We start from the raw sequence: 14669 nt of genomic DNA on the forward strand, positions 1-14669 counted from the left end.
GTTAATGTAAAGTCAGGATTTCATGTTCCCAAATATAACAAATAGTGTTTTTATGCTCCAATGACTTTCATTCTTCTGACCTTTCTTTGGCTGCCCTTCATATCAGACCTGATTATGAAGTGGTTAAACCAGTGTTAGAAGTCATATTCCTCTAAGATAGCCTTCAGTAACCCCTAAACATGTTCCCCAAAGATAGCCTTCAGTAACCCCTAAACATGTTCCCCAAAGATAGCCTTCAGTAACCCCTAAACATGTTCCCCAAAGATAGCCTTCAGTAACCCCTAAACATGTTCCCCAAAGATAGCCTTCAGTAACCCCTAAACATGTTCCCCAAAGATAGCCTTCAGTAACCCCTAAACATGTTCCCCAAAGATAGCCTTCAGTAACCCCTAAACATGTTCCCCAAAGATAGCCTTCAGTAACCCCTAAACATGTTCCTCAAAGATAGCCTTCAGTAACCCCTAAACATGTTCCCCAAAGATAGCCTTCAGTAACCCCTAAACATGTTCCTCAAAGATAGCCTTCAGTAACCCCTAAACATGTTCCTCAAAGATAGCCTTCAGTAACCCCTAAACATGTTCCTCAAAGATAGCCTTCAGTAACCCCTAAACATGTTCCTCTGTTTTATTGTTATTGTACTTTCATTCAGAACAGAGTAAATCTGTTGCGTTGCTTTCTCAGAAGACACATCACAAACGCCCCTGGACATTTCTATTATGCTGAGTCCAAAGGAGCCCAGAGGAGTGAAGAGAGAGAGAACGTCAGAAAGACACTGAAAGAGTGTGAGAAAGGGAGAGGTTTTAACCAAAATATGAACAGCGTACAGAAAAAAAAGGTCTGTACAGTAACATAGAGCAGTAGTAACATAGAACTGTAGTAACATAGAACTGCAGTTACATTGAATTGACTAACAGAGACTGATTGATGGTGTACTTGGACCCTGTCTGTATGGGATCTGGAAGTGTTCCTGATGTTTACACATTTCATATACAGCATCACGCTTCAACAGAACTCAGATATTCAACATTCAGAACATAACAGCATTTACAAGTACATACCTGCGAGTGTTTTGTGTGGTTGCGTTAATTAATATTGCTGGGGAGTTGAACGAACTCGGACACCCTTTAAAGAGATCCCACGATCCAAAAGATAAGTGGTCTAACACAGGGCAACCCTAACAGCTGATATCAGAAGGCTTGTTGTCACGGTGATGAGAGAGGCAACAGCCATAATCACATGCATAAATACAGGACGTTACTATTTCAGCCGTCGATGAACTGGGTTGTATAGGCTTGTGTGTGACTGGTGCTAGGAGTTCTTCAAGGGCTGATATGGTTGGCCATGGTCTGCTGCTTCAATGCTCACTAGCTAAAACTCCAATCTGCGACATATAATAGCTGTCTCAAACCCAGCAGCACGGGATCTCATCCATCTCCTGTTTCACCTCCTGGAAGTGCCTAGGTGACTAGAGGTCATGAGGTCATATTAAACAGCTGGGTCTAGCCCAGAGGAGGGCAACGGTGAGCAGGCTTTTGTTACAGCCCAGCATTAACACAAGAACTGATTCAACAAATGAAATAGTCATGGTCTAAAATTTGAATCCTATATATACAGTGCCAGACTGGAATGAAAGCCTTTCAGAGTAAACGTTGGTTATTTAAAAGCTAACATTATTAGCTAGCAACAGCGCCACCTGCTGTCTCCCTAACCAGTCACCAAACCAGCAGGCTAGGTTGCGCTTCAAACTGGTCTGATTGGCTGACCAATCACAATCTCCTCAATAAATAAATAAATTAATTGATTAATAAATAAATAATTACATTATTTACAGCACATCATCAAAAATCTATCAATCATTAAATAAAAGTGGCACTTGTTAACGACTTGTTAACAACCTGACAAATTAGTTTTTCTGACATTTCATCTTTCTGTGAAGCATAAAAACTAGAAGTAATCTTCAGAAACCTCAAATGAAATACATAGTTTAAATTCCATCATGTCTCAAAGGTGCAACCAAAGCTCTGTCCATGAGAATAGGTCAGGGGGGGGACTTTCTTCTACATCTTTGTTTGGGGGTTAATAGTGCCATGTTACTGAGGTGAGGAGGTAAGGTGTGGAGGTTTATGTTACACTGTACACTACCATAATCTCCACCTGAACCTCATAATGAAACCATCCTCCTGAGGAGAGATGTGCAGAGAACACACAGCTTTGAGAAGAACTGGTTCAGAAGAGGTGGTTAAAGAGGAGAGTCAGATATTACAGGGACAAGCTGGTTCAGAAGGGATGATTATGGAGGAATGGGAGAAATGACAGGGACAATGTTCCCTCTAAGCTGTGTTGGAGTGCCACCTCCAGTGACGCCAGACAAAAGAAAGGCTTGCCCAGGGGCTTCCCTATGAATCCATTTGTTGATATTATTTGTTACTCATCGAATTATTAACCAAGTTTTAGGTGAACCATACTAAAATAAAAATATCATAAAAAATACGGAAATGCATGGCATACATTAAATAATATGCTAGATTAATGCAAACACAGAAATTGGCCACATCCTTTGTACCTAAATGTACAATATTTTAAAATATATCCAAAAAGTATTTACATACTTTTCTTATTATGGAAGTTCCTTCTTCGTCTTTTTCTGACATAATGCTCAAACAACCCAATTAGTCATTTGTCTATCGTTTAAAACTGTACAGACGGTGAAAACGTGTGCCAGAAGTATCACAACTTACACCAGAGATCTGCTCAAACCCAAACATGTTTAGAGGGAACACTGTTCACAATCCATCCCTCTATCAGAGCCACCATATTATGTCAGGGACCACAAAGCATGCTGGGAAAAGGGCAAAGCCATGTGTTAACTGCAGATGTTGCTCCTATCAGCTAACTCTTGTCCCAACCTGGCTTCATACATTAGGGGAAAATAAAGCTCTCTGGCCTGGTATCATTCGGGGGAAAATGTCACTCTCCATTACGCTTTCTTCCTCTCTATTGTGGACCCTCCAACGGTCTCTCTCTTTATCATGGACCCTCCATCAGTCTCTCTCCATCTCTATCGTGGACCCACCTTGGTTTCAGAAACAGTAACACCTTTAAGACCTGTCAGGGCACTCACCTAACAAATGTTGACTGTTACACTACAGAGAAATAGTCAACATTTGTGTTTAGTTGATTCAGAGATGCAACAGCTGTGTGTGTGTGTCTAAAATACTGTGAGGGACAGTGTAAAAAGAGGTGCTGTCACGAAGCATTGAGACATTAAATTACATTTAAGTCATAATTATGTTGGCAGGATGCCAACAGGTAAAACTGTTGTATGAAGGATTAGTATGATGGGTCAATTTCCCCCACTACTAATTAAACAGACACCAAATGGAATGAAAACAGAGTTGCTGGAAAGGTCAAGCTTGACCAATCAAATAGAGTCTTAATGATCTCAGTCTGTCATGAACCTCACCCTGACCTCTGTAGAGTCTGATCAGATGACCTCAGAATTACATCCTCAGGGTTGTCAGGTTGACCCTGTGAGGTTCTTCTCCAAAACCCCCAGTGTTATCTGGGTAGTGTAGTTTCCAAAACCTCCAGTGTTTTTTGGGTAGTGTAGTTTCCACAATCCCCAGTGTTTTTGGGTAGTGTAGTTTCCACAACCCCAGTGTTTTTTTTTGGGTAATGTAGTTTCCACAATCCCCAGTGTTTTTTGGGTAGTGTAGTTTCCACAACCCCGAGTGTTTTTGGGTGTTTTAGTTTCCAAACCTGAAAGCCCTGGTCCTGAAACCTTTACCAGTCACCCTGAAACACAAAGCCTTGGATGCAGTTCCTCCATCCACACAGGAATTAATTCACAGTTATCCTCAAGATTCCAAAAATAATGTTTACAAAAATAATAATAGTAGTAATGATATCCACAATAAAACAAGACTGAGAGAAATTAATTGGCAATGATAGGAGAAAGTGAGGCGTTCTGCCCCAGGGGGTTGTTCTACCAAGTCATGGAAATGGAGGAGTTGTCCTGAGGAGAGGATCAGACCTGGGCTCACCTCCACAGACAGGGAGGGAGAGAGAGGGGGTGTCTCTCTTCTCTCTCTCTCTTTTCTCTCAGGAGAGCCAGTTCAAATATTCCTGAACTCACCTTCATACTTTTAGAATAACATAATACACTTGATGATGTCACTACGTCACCTGATGATGTCACTAGATCACCTGATGATGTCACTACGTCACCTGATGAAGTCACAACGTAACAACCAAGCTATGTGGGTTATTCCGGTGGAGAGACTTGTTGCGTCTGTGTGCGTGCGTGGTAAATGAACTGAACTCATCCTACACCAAAGTCCTGTTAAACTGTCATATCTGGTCGGTTTGTAACATTTCTTCAAACCTCTAATGAATTGTTTTGTTCCCTTTTTTCACTGGTAGATCCTGGGTAAAGCGAAGGATACATCTTCATCAGTCATTGTCTAATGTTCATCATTGCCTGTGTTTGTTAGGTTAAGGAGGAGGTGTGATTTAGGCCAGGTGCTGAATGCTGGAGACTGGGGAGGAGGTGTGATGTAGGTCAGATGATTAATGCTGGAGACTGGGGAGGAGGTGTGATGTAGGTCAGATGATTAATGCTGGAGACAGGGGAGGAGGCGTGATGTAGGTCAGATGATTAATGCTGGAGACTGGGGAGGAGGTGTGATGTAGGTCAGATGATTAATGCTGGAGACTGGGGAGGAGGTGTGATGTAGGTCAGATGATTAATGCTGGAGACTGGGGAGGAGGCGTGATGTAGGTCAGATGATTAATGCTGGAGACTGGGGAGGAGGTGTGATGTAGGTCAGATGATTAATGCTGGAGACTGGTTGAGGGTCTGGGGGTAGAGGCCTACTGGTTGAGGGTCTGGGGGTAGAGGCCTACTGGTTGAAGGGGTGGGGGGTTGAGGCCTACTGGTTGAGGGTCTGGGGGTAGAGGCCTACTGGTTGAAGGGGTGGGGGGTTGAGGCCTACTGGTTGAAGGGGTGGGGGGTAGAGGCCTACTGGTTGAAGGGGTGGGGGGGTAGAGGCCTACTGGTTGAAGGGGTGGGGGGTAGAGGCCTACTGGTTGAAGGGGTGGGGGGGTAGAGGCCTACTGGTTGAAGGGGTGGGGGGTAGAGGCCTACTGGTTGAAGGGGTGGGGGGTAGAGGCCTACTGGTTGAAGGGGTGGGGGGTAGGGGCCTACTGGTTGAAGGGGTGGGGGGGTAGAGGCCTACTGGTTGAAGGGGTGGGGGGTAGAGGCCTACTGGTTGAGGGGCTGGGGGTAGAGGCCTACTGGTTGAGGGTCTGGGGGTAGAGGCCTACTGGTTGAGGGGCTGGGGGTAGAGGCCTACTGGTTGAGGGTCTGGGGGTAGAGGCCTACTCGATGACCATACAGCGAGGCAGGTGCTGAGAGTAGTACTTGAAGAGTTCAGCTGTGGCTCCAGGACAGTTGGTGAGCTCCAACTCCTCTAGATCCTGAATCTGGATCAAACCAGACAGACCAGTAGTGGTCAGAAGAGGACAACCTGGAAGGGAAGGAGAAAAAGAAAGGGTGTGAATGGAGAGAAAATACAGTAAAAGGGAAAGAAAGGAGGAGTAGAGACAGGCAGAAGGATGGAGAGAGAGGGGAGGACAGACAGGCAGTATTTCTAAAATTTCCCAATTTCTTTTTGTCCCAAAACAAACAAAAGTGATAGTCAAAACCCTATAAAATAATAACAGGCGCGGGTTGGGGGGGACACGTTAGCTGTGCAGGCCCATTAACATGCCCAAAAGTGCATCGTCAGCATTTATTCGGTTTACATGTGCAGACAAAATATTTCCAACAATACATTACTTCAAATATTTTTCTCAATATTTTTATGTTGGAGGAGTTGAGGCAGGGCTACTGTCACACCACACATCCCTTCTTTATGGAGTGTTACTCCATATGAGAAGAGCCCACAGAGACATAAAGAAATAAGAGACAATAACATATCATTTAGTCAGAGACATGCTCTAAACCACATCAAAAGGACAAGCGTTACTCCAAAGACGTCACATCAAAAGGACCTGTCAAATCTCAAGGAAAATCGCAATGTTGAGCTAAAAAAATCGCAATATGATTTGACATGCATCCCTACTTACTATGTTACCATTATACTTGTTAGGTGTTTGGTCTAGGGTTAGGGTTGCCTAGGCTTACTGCCCTGAGATACCAGAGTTGTCCAAAAGGGGGAGGAGTTGTACAGAGACAAAAGATAAAGATGAAGTCCATGGGTGAATCTCAGTTCCTTGACAACTAACAGTATCTCACAAAAGTGAGTACACCCCTCACATTTTTGTAAATATTTGATTATATCTTTTCATGTGACAACACTGAAGAAATGACACTTTGCTACAATGTAAAGTAGTGAGTGTTCATCTTGTATTACAGTGTAAATTTGCTGTCCCCTCAAAATAACTCAACACACAGCCTTTAATGTCTAAACCGCTGGCAATAAAAGTGAGTACACCCCTAAGTGAAAATGTCCAATTTGGGCCCAAAGTGTCAATATTTTGTGTGGCCACCATCATTTTCCAGCAATGCCTTAACCCTCTTGGTCTCAAAGTTCACCAGAGCTTCACAGGTTGCCACTAGAGTCCTCTTGCACTCCTCCATGACGACATCACGGAGCTGGTGGATGTTAGAGACATTGCGCTCCTCCACCTTCCGTTTGAGGATGCCCCACAGATGCTCAATAGGGTTTAGGTCTGGAGACATGCTTGGCCAGTCCATCACCTTTACCCTCAGCTTCTTTAGCAAAGCAGTGGTCGTCTTGGAGGTGTGTTTGGGGTCGTTATCATGTTGGAATACTGCCCTGCGGCCCAGTCTCCGAAGGGAGGGGATCATGCTCTGCTTCAGTATGGCACAGTACATGTTGGCATTCATGGTTCCCTCAATGAACTGTAGCTCCCCAGTGCCGGCAGCACTCATGCAGCCCCAGACCATGACTGTAGGCAAGACACACTTGTCTTTGTACTCCTCACCTGGTTGCCGCCACACACACTTGACACCATCTGAACCAAATAAGTTTATCTTGGTCTCATCAGACCACAGGACATGGTTCCAGTAATCCGTGTCCTTAATCTGCTTGTATTCAGCAAACTGTTTGCGGGCTTTCTTGTGCATCATCTTTAGAAGATGTTTCCTTCTGGGACGACAGCCATGCAGACCAATTTAATGCAATGTGCGGGCGTATGGTCTGAGCACTGACAGGCTGACACCCCACCCCTTCAACCTCTGCAGCAATGCTGGAAGCACTCATACGTCTATTTCCCAAAGACAACCTCTGGATATGACGCTGAGCATGTGCACTCAACTTCTTTGGTCGAACATGGCATGGCCTTTTCTGAGTGGAACGTGTCCTGTTAAACCACTGTATGGTCTTGGCCACTGTGCTGCAGCTCAGTTTCAGGGTCTTTGCAATCTTCTTATAGCCTAAGCCATCTTTATGTAGAGCAACAATTCTTCTTTTCAGATCCTCAGAGTTCTTTGCCATGAGGTGCCATGTTGAACTTCCAGTGACCAGTATGAGGGAGTGTGAGAGCGATGACACCAAATTTAACACATGGACAACATCCAAGATGAGGGAACTCTGAACATCTTTCAGAAAGAAGGGCAGATAGAAGATGTGCGGACATGGGTGCATCTGAATTGCCTAACAATGATATCTCTCCTAGGGCTTCACCCCCTTCATCTACATAAAGACAAGGCAGCCTTGTTCCCACTAGACCTGACCAGCTAATAACTGGTTCAGTGTTTGGCTAAATTCAACTTACCTGGTTTTCCAGGTTGATTAGATCAAAAACCAGTGGCAGCTTTACAGGACCAGGGTGGCCTACACCTAATTTACATTTTTAAATATCTGTGAAAACAGATTATTCAAAGTTTGTTAAGTGATTTTAATCCAAATGATTCAGAAAAATCTTTCTACGTTCCAGTGACATCCTCATTTTGTCGGCGATGACAACTTTTGTGTGTAGGTACAGTTCAGTGTGCGATCACCTCAGCAGGTTTTTTATGTCAATTTCAAATTAATATGCAAATGCACTGGTCCTGCAACCTCAAGGACCAACAGCCATTCTCTGGTTCTGATCTATCCCACACAGCCATTCTCTGGTTCTGATCTATCCCAAACAGCCATTCTCTGGTTCTGATCCATCCCAAAGAGCCATTCTCTGGTTCTGATCTATCCCAAAGAGCCATTCTCTGGTTCTGATCTATCCCAAAGAGCCATTCTCTGGTTCTGATCTATCCCAAACAGCCATTCTCTGGTTCTGATCCATCCCAGAGCCAGAACATCTCACTGGTCCATTGTCAATTAATAATCAATCCCTTGATGTGGTCAACAAGGCAAGCCAGTTCAAAGCCAAAGTTCAAGCCAGTTCAAAGCCAAAATTCAAGCCAGTTCAAAACCATAGTAAAATTGTGGAACATCGAAGGGTTTTCATATGAATTGTAATTATAAAAGTGAGAAAAGTATTGTAGATGTAGTGATTGTATGAGTTAGTGAACTGTTATAAGCTGTTGTAACCAATGAAACAAAATATTAAATGTTTGTAATATGAACTGAAACTGAAGGAGCAAGTAGGAGAATAGGAAACCCTGTTTAAGCAGTTGCCGGGGAGAGAAAGATTTAGTATGTCTGTTTTGTGAGAAACAGGTCACAGGTCAGAGACACACACACACTTGTAAGACAGACAAGACAGAAACCAGAAGGGGGGCAAGGGGATACTTGCAGTTATCCTATAAGGAATAAAACTGGGATTGGGCCAATGGCACACACTTTGTAAGGTAACGCCTCTATCTTTTTGGGCGTAGTAGAAGTATAAAATGATCTGTTGAATGTTGATCCTTAGACATTGTGCGGCGACACGTGTCTCCAGAAGCTTCTGTAATAAATGGACATATAATACGGTAATTGACCTGACTCCTGGTGTTTTATTCTCCTTTCCAACAAACCAACTTGGGGAAGTGTTAGACTTCAACAATATATACAGTAAAGTTCTAGTTAAAAAAAAAGATTGTTTTTTATTTAAATAATTGGATAGGTTGACTAGTCTCTGGTGCCTGGTAAGCACTGACATGTGCCTGTGTGAACTAGAAGCTGACTGTAATGAGCAAATATGATTATTCACACATACTGAAGTCACACGTCTGTAGAATACCATATATAATGGATTTACCCAGCCAGAGAGGATGAGTGTGTGTGCGTGTCTGTCTGTGTGTGCGCAGGCTCACATGTGCTTCTGTATGTGTAAATTATTTTAATGTTTCCTGCTCTGTTAGGATCAGCTCCTGTGTCATGGATTATTTTACTCACTTACAGCTTAGAATATCTACCTTTAGAGGTGAGAGATTCCAGACGCCAGGAGTGAGTGTGCTGAGAAACCAGTGTGTGAGGTTGATGAACCCAACCATGATGAACCCAACCATGATGAACCCAACCATGATGAACCCAACCATGATGAACCCAACCACGATGAACCCAACCACGATGAATCCAACCACGATGAACCCAACCACGATGAACCCAACCACGATGAACCCAACCATGATGAACCCAACCATGATGAACCCAACCATGTTCCTATTAGTCTGCACAGCGGCATTTCAGGGATATTTTACAAACGTATATATTACAGTGATTTTTCATCACAGTCCATCCAGCTGCATAGCTATGACAGAAGCTCCACTCTAACGTTACTAATGTAACTGAACGGCGAATGTAAGAATGACAAAATGAATGACTGCTGTAGTAAAGGCAGCACCCAATCTCATGTGGTTAGCTAGTCTCAGCCCTGAATGGTTTGTGCAGCAGGGATCGTTGAGTTTAAATGTGCTATTATTGTGCTGGTAAGTTCAAAATAAGTCAGTGGAACCCACATCTGGTGATGCCCCTTGTTCAGCATAGCTAAATAGTAAATGTATAACTTCAAATGTTTTAGTAAGAGTCGGCTTGCTTTGGTTTGAACATAGCTTGTTAGCTATGCTAGCTGACGTGAATTGATTCTTGCTAGACTGGAGACTGTAATGTCTCACAAGCAGCAGCTGTCTAATGTACCATTTCAGCAGGGAAGTGTTGTTTTAATGTTTAGCAATTCAGTTGTAGTTTCTGTCTGACACCAATACTCACACAGAGTCTGTTTGTTTGGTGGACGAGACAAACATCTACCCCGCTGAGGGGGGGGGCACCTGTTAACAATCCACCCATCTCTGTTCAGTACCACCACACAATCAACTGTTATCAGCAACCCTGATTAAAACATGTTGCCAAGATCATTTGAGGTACAGCATGCACCCGATCAATTGATGTTATTGGCAAATCCTGTCTGATCTGTACTGCTAGCGACCTGTCTAACTAGCTCCTGTGTTTCTGAAGAGAAGCCAAACAGGTATATCCAAACAGCGTGCATAGCGGTCAGAGTCTCAGGATACATTCATGAACGATGTTAGGAGCCTCTAGATCAGGGGTAATAAAATGTAACCCTACAAAGTCCGGAGCCTGCTGCTTGTCTCATCATAAATTGCGTACCTGGTCTACATGGACTAGTGTTGTAGCGTACCTGGTCTACATGGGCTAGTGTTGTAGCGTACCTGGTCTACATGGGCTAGTGTTGTAGCGTACCTGGTCAACATGGGCTAGTGTTATAGCGTACCTGGTCTACATGGGCTAGTTTTGTAGCGTACCTGGTCTACATGGGCTAGTGTTGTAGCGTACCTGGTCTACATGGGCTAGTGTTGTAGCGTACCTGGTCTACATGGGCTAGTGTTGTAGCGTACCTGGTCTACATGGGCTAGTGTTGTAGCGTACCTGGTCTACATGGGCTAGTGTTGTAGCGTACCTGGTCAACATGGGCTAGTGTTATAGCGTACCTGGTCTACATGGGCTAGTGTTGTAGCGTACCTGGTTTACATGGGCTAGTGTTGTAGCGTACCTGGTCTACATGGGCTAGTGTTGTAGCGTACCTGGTCTACATGGGCTAGTGTTGCAGCGTACCTGGTCAACATGGGCTAGTGTTGTAGCGTACCTGGTCTACATGGGCTAGTGTTGTAGCGTACCTGGTCTACATGGGCTAGTTTTGTAGCGTACCTGGTCTACATGGGCTAGTGTTGTAGCGTACCTGGTCTACATGGGCTAGTGTTGTAGCGTACCTGGTCTACATGGGCTAGTGTTGTAGCGTACCTGGTCTACATGGGCTAGTGTTGTAGCGTACCTGGTCTACATGGGCTAGTGTTGTAGCGTACCTGCCACAGAGAGAAGACGCAGACTCCTCATGCCGAACAGGTGCTGTAGCCCAAAATCCTGCACCTAGAAGCAGAAACAGTTATCATTATTAACGTTATTGAGAACTCTTAGGTTGCCAGACATTTTATATAGGGTGCAGGGTATTTAGGTATAGGGTATAGTATTTATGTGTAGGGTATAGTATTTAGGGTAGGGTGCAGGGTATAGTATTTAGGGTAGGGTGCAGGGTATAGTATTTAGGGTAGGGTGCAGGGAATAGTATTTAGGGTAGGGTGGAGAGTATTTAGGTATAGGGTATAGTATTTATGTGTAAAGTACAGAATTTAGAGTAGGGTGCAGGGTATTGTATTTAGGGTAGGGTGCAGAGTATTTAGGTATAGGGTATAGTATTTATGTGTAGAGTATAGTATTTAGAGTAGGGTGCAGGGTATAGTATTTAGGGTAGGGTGCAGGGTATATTATTTAGGGTAGGGTGCAGGGAATAGTATTTAGGGTAGGGTGCAGAGTATTTAGGTATAGGGTATAGTATTTATGTGTAGATTATAGTATTTAGAGTAGGGTGCAGGGTATAGTATTTAGGGTAGGGTGCAGGGTATAGTATTTAGAGCAGGGTGCAGGGTATAATATTTTGGTTAGGATGCAGGGTATAGTACTTAGTGTAGGGAATAGTATTTAGGGTAGGGTGCAGAGTATTTAGGTATAGGGTATAGTATTTATGTGTAGAGTATAGAATTTAGGATAGGGTGCAGGGTATAGTATTTAGGTGTAGGTTATAGTATTTACAGTAGGGTATAGTATTTACGGTAGGGGGTAGGTTATAGTATTTACGGTAAGGGATAATATTAATACAATATGAATATAATATTATAGTATAATATTTAAGTGTATAGTATTTATGGGAGGGGTAGGGAATATTATTTAGTTGTAGGGTATTGTATTTACATAGGGGTAGGGTACAGTACTTAGGTGTAGGGTATAGTATTTATGTGTAGGGTATAGTATTTAGGGTAGGGTGCAGGGAATAATATTTAGGGTAGGGGGCAAGGTATAGTATTTAGTATTTAGGTGTAGGGTATAGTATTTATGGGAGGGGGTAGAGTATAATATTGAGTTGTAGGGTACAGGATTTACGTAGGGGTAGGGTACAGTATTTTGGTGTATAGTGTGGCGTACCTGACAGCACCAACGCAGGTAGAGGCTCCTCAGAGCAGACATGGTGGACAGGTAACCTAAACCAGTATCTGTTATCCTCACACACCTGGGTGGAGGGAGGAAGGAGTGGCAGATAAGAAAAACAGAGAAACAGAGATTGGGAGAGAGGGAAAGAGAGATTTATTAGGGGTTAAGCAGTGAAACGTATACAAAAATTAGTCAGAATGAAAATTCCAATGAAAAAGACCCAAAGTTGCTTCATGGAATAGCCCCATGGTCCACACCCTCCGATACAATTCCAACAGGCCACATGGTGGAGCTATTACAAGCCACTGAACATTTTACTTTGACCTAGTTCAGTGTTTCTCAAAACCCGGTCTGAGGACCAGCACCGGTCCGTAGAGAAATGCCAGCCTCATTCATGTCCCTCATGAATTGTGTCATTGATTGCACTGACATTTCCTTCATAGAACCAGAGTTACGACCACTGCAATGTCTGCTATTTAATGGTTGGCACATACAGAGTTTCACTCCTACAAATTTGAATGTAGCTTTTATTCAGCTTAAGCTATGAGCATAAATTAAAGGTAAGACTCTCAGAAACACAGCTGTCAGGTGTTTCCCTACATTATGGTCACAAGCTTCATAGGAGATGTTGACATGGACTGTGGCAAAATCACAAAGCCTCGATGATTACTTCCCTAACATTTTCATACACATCACAATACCATTGATGCATTCCAGTTACAATAAACCATACACCTAATCTTTCAGCTTTCCAATTGGGTTTCCTGGTAATGAAAAGCCACGGTACATCCATTCTTGACAACTGCTGATGTAAAAAGGGCATTATTAAATACATTTGATTGATTAATTATTATGGGACTACCCTAGTAGGATACTTTTTTAATCCAATCACATTATCGTTTCCTGGAGCCCAAATGTGTCAAAAGTACTAGATGGACCATGATATAACTAATATTTGTTGAAATTGTCCACTGTGTTAGGGTAGTAGATATCAAAAATATAAAATAAAACTACTAGATGGACCATGATATAACTACTATTTGTTGAAACTGTCTACTGTGTTAGAGTAGTAAATATTAGAGTAACTGTAAAACCGTCCACTGTGTTAAGGTAGTAGAAATCATAGAGTAACTGAAAAACTGTCCACTGTTTTAGGGTGGTAGAAATCATAGAGTAACTGTAAAACTGTCCACTGTGTTAGGGTAGTAGATATCATAGACTAACTGTAAGTAAAACTGTCCACTGTGTTAGGGTAGTAGAAATCATAGAGTAACTGTAAAACTGTCCACTGTGTTGAGGTAGTAGAAATCCTAGAGTAACTGTAAAACTGTCCACTGTGTTAGGGTAGTAGAAATCCTAGAGTAACTGTAAAACTGTCCACTGTGTTAGGGTAGTAGAAATCATAGAGTAACTGTAAAACTGTCCACTGTGTTAGGGTAGTAGATATCATAGAGTAACTGTAAAACTGTCCACTGTGTTAGGGTAGTAGATATCATAGAGTAACTGTAAAACTGTCCACTGTGTTAGGGTATTAGATATCATAGAGTAACTGTAAAACTGTCCACTGTGTTAGGGTAGTAGATATCATAGACTAACTGTAAGTAAAACTGTCCACAGTGTTAGGGTAGCAGAAATCATAGAGTAACTGTAAAACTGTCCACTGTGTTAGGGTAGTAGATATCATAGACTAACTGTAAGTAAAACTGTCCACTGTGTTAGGGTAGCAGATATCATAGAGTAACTGTAAAACTGTCCACTGTGTTAGGGTAGTAGATATCATAGAGTAACTGTAAAACCTTCCACTGTGTTAGGGTAGTAGATATCATAGAGTAACTGTAAAACTGTCCACTGTGTTAGGGTATTAGATATCATAGAGTAACTGTAAAACTGTCCACTGTGTTAGGGTAGTAGATATCATAGACTAACTGTAAGTAAAACTGTCCACAGTGTTAGGGTAGTAGAAATCATAGAGTAACTGTAAAACTGTCCACAGTGTTAGGGTAGTAGAAATCCTAGAGTAACTGTAAAACTGTCCACTGTGCTAGGGTAGTAGATATCATAGAGTAACTGTAAAACTGTCCACTGTATTAGGGTAGTAGAAATCATAGAGTAACTGTAAAACTGTCCACTGTGTTAGGGTAGTAGATATCATAGAGTAACTGTAAAACTGTCCACTGTGTTAGGGTATTAGATATCATAGAGTAACTGTAAAACTGT

General features: G+C 42.7%; 1 protein-coding gene across 3 annotated transcripts in view; it reads right to left on the bottom strand.

Moving 5' to 3' along the window:
* Positions 1-5231: 5231 nt before the first annotated feature.
* Positions 5232-14669, bottom strand: part of fbxl16 (F-box and leucine-rich repeat protein 16) — a 49582-nt gene continuing 40144 nt past the window's right edge. For 2 of the 3 annotated variants that reach the window (XM_013136164.4, XM_034295431.1), the window contains exons 5-7: positions 12447-12531; positions 11273-11336; positions 5232-5528 (exon numbers count right to left, since the gene is read on the bottom strand). In XM_013136164.4, coding sequence (XP_012991618.1) covers positions 5380-5528; positions 11273-11336; positions 12447-12531 — 298 coding nt within the window. In that variant the 3' untranslated portion in view covers positions 5232-5379. The remainder of the gene's footprint in view (positions 5529-11272; positions 11337-12446; positions 12532-14669) is intronic. The other variant, XM_029123797.2, reaches the window with a different exon arrangement.

This window comes from Esox lucius, chromosome 11 (genome assembly GCF_011004845.1).
Source record: "Esox lucius isolate fEsoLuc1 chromosome 11, fEsoLuc1.pri, whole genome shotgun sequence".
NCBI classification, from domain to species: Eukaryota; Metazoa; Chordata; class Actinopteri; order Esociformes; family Esocidae; genus Esox; species Esox lucius.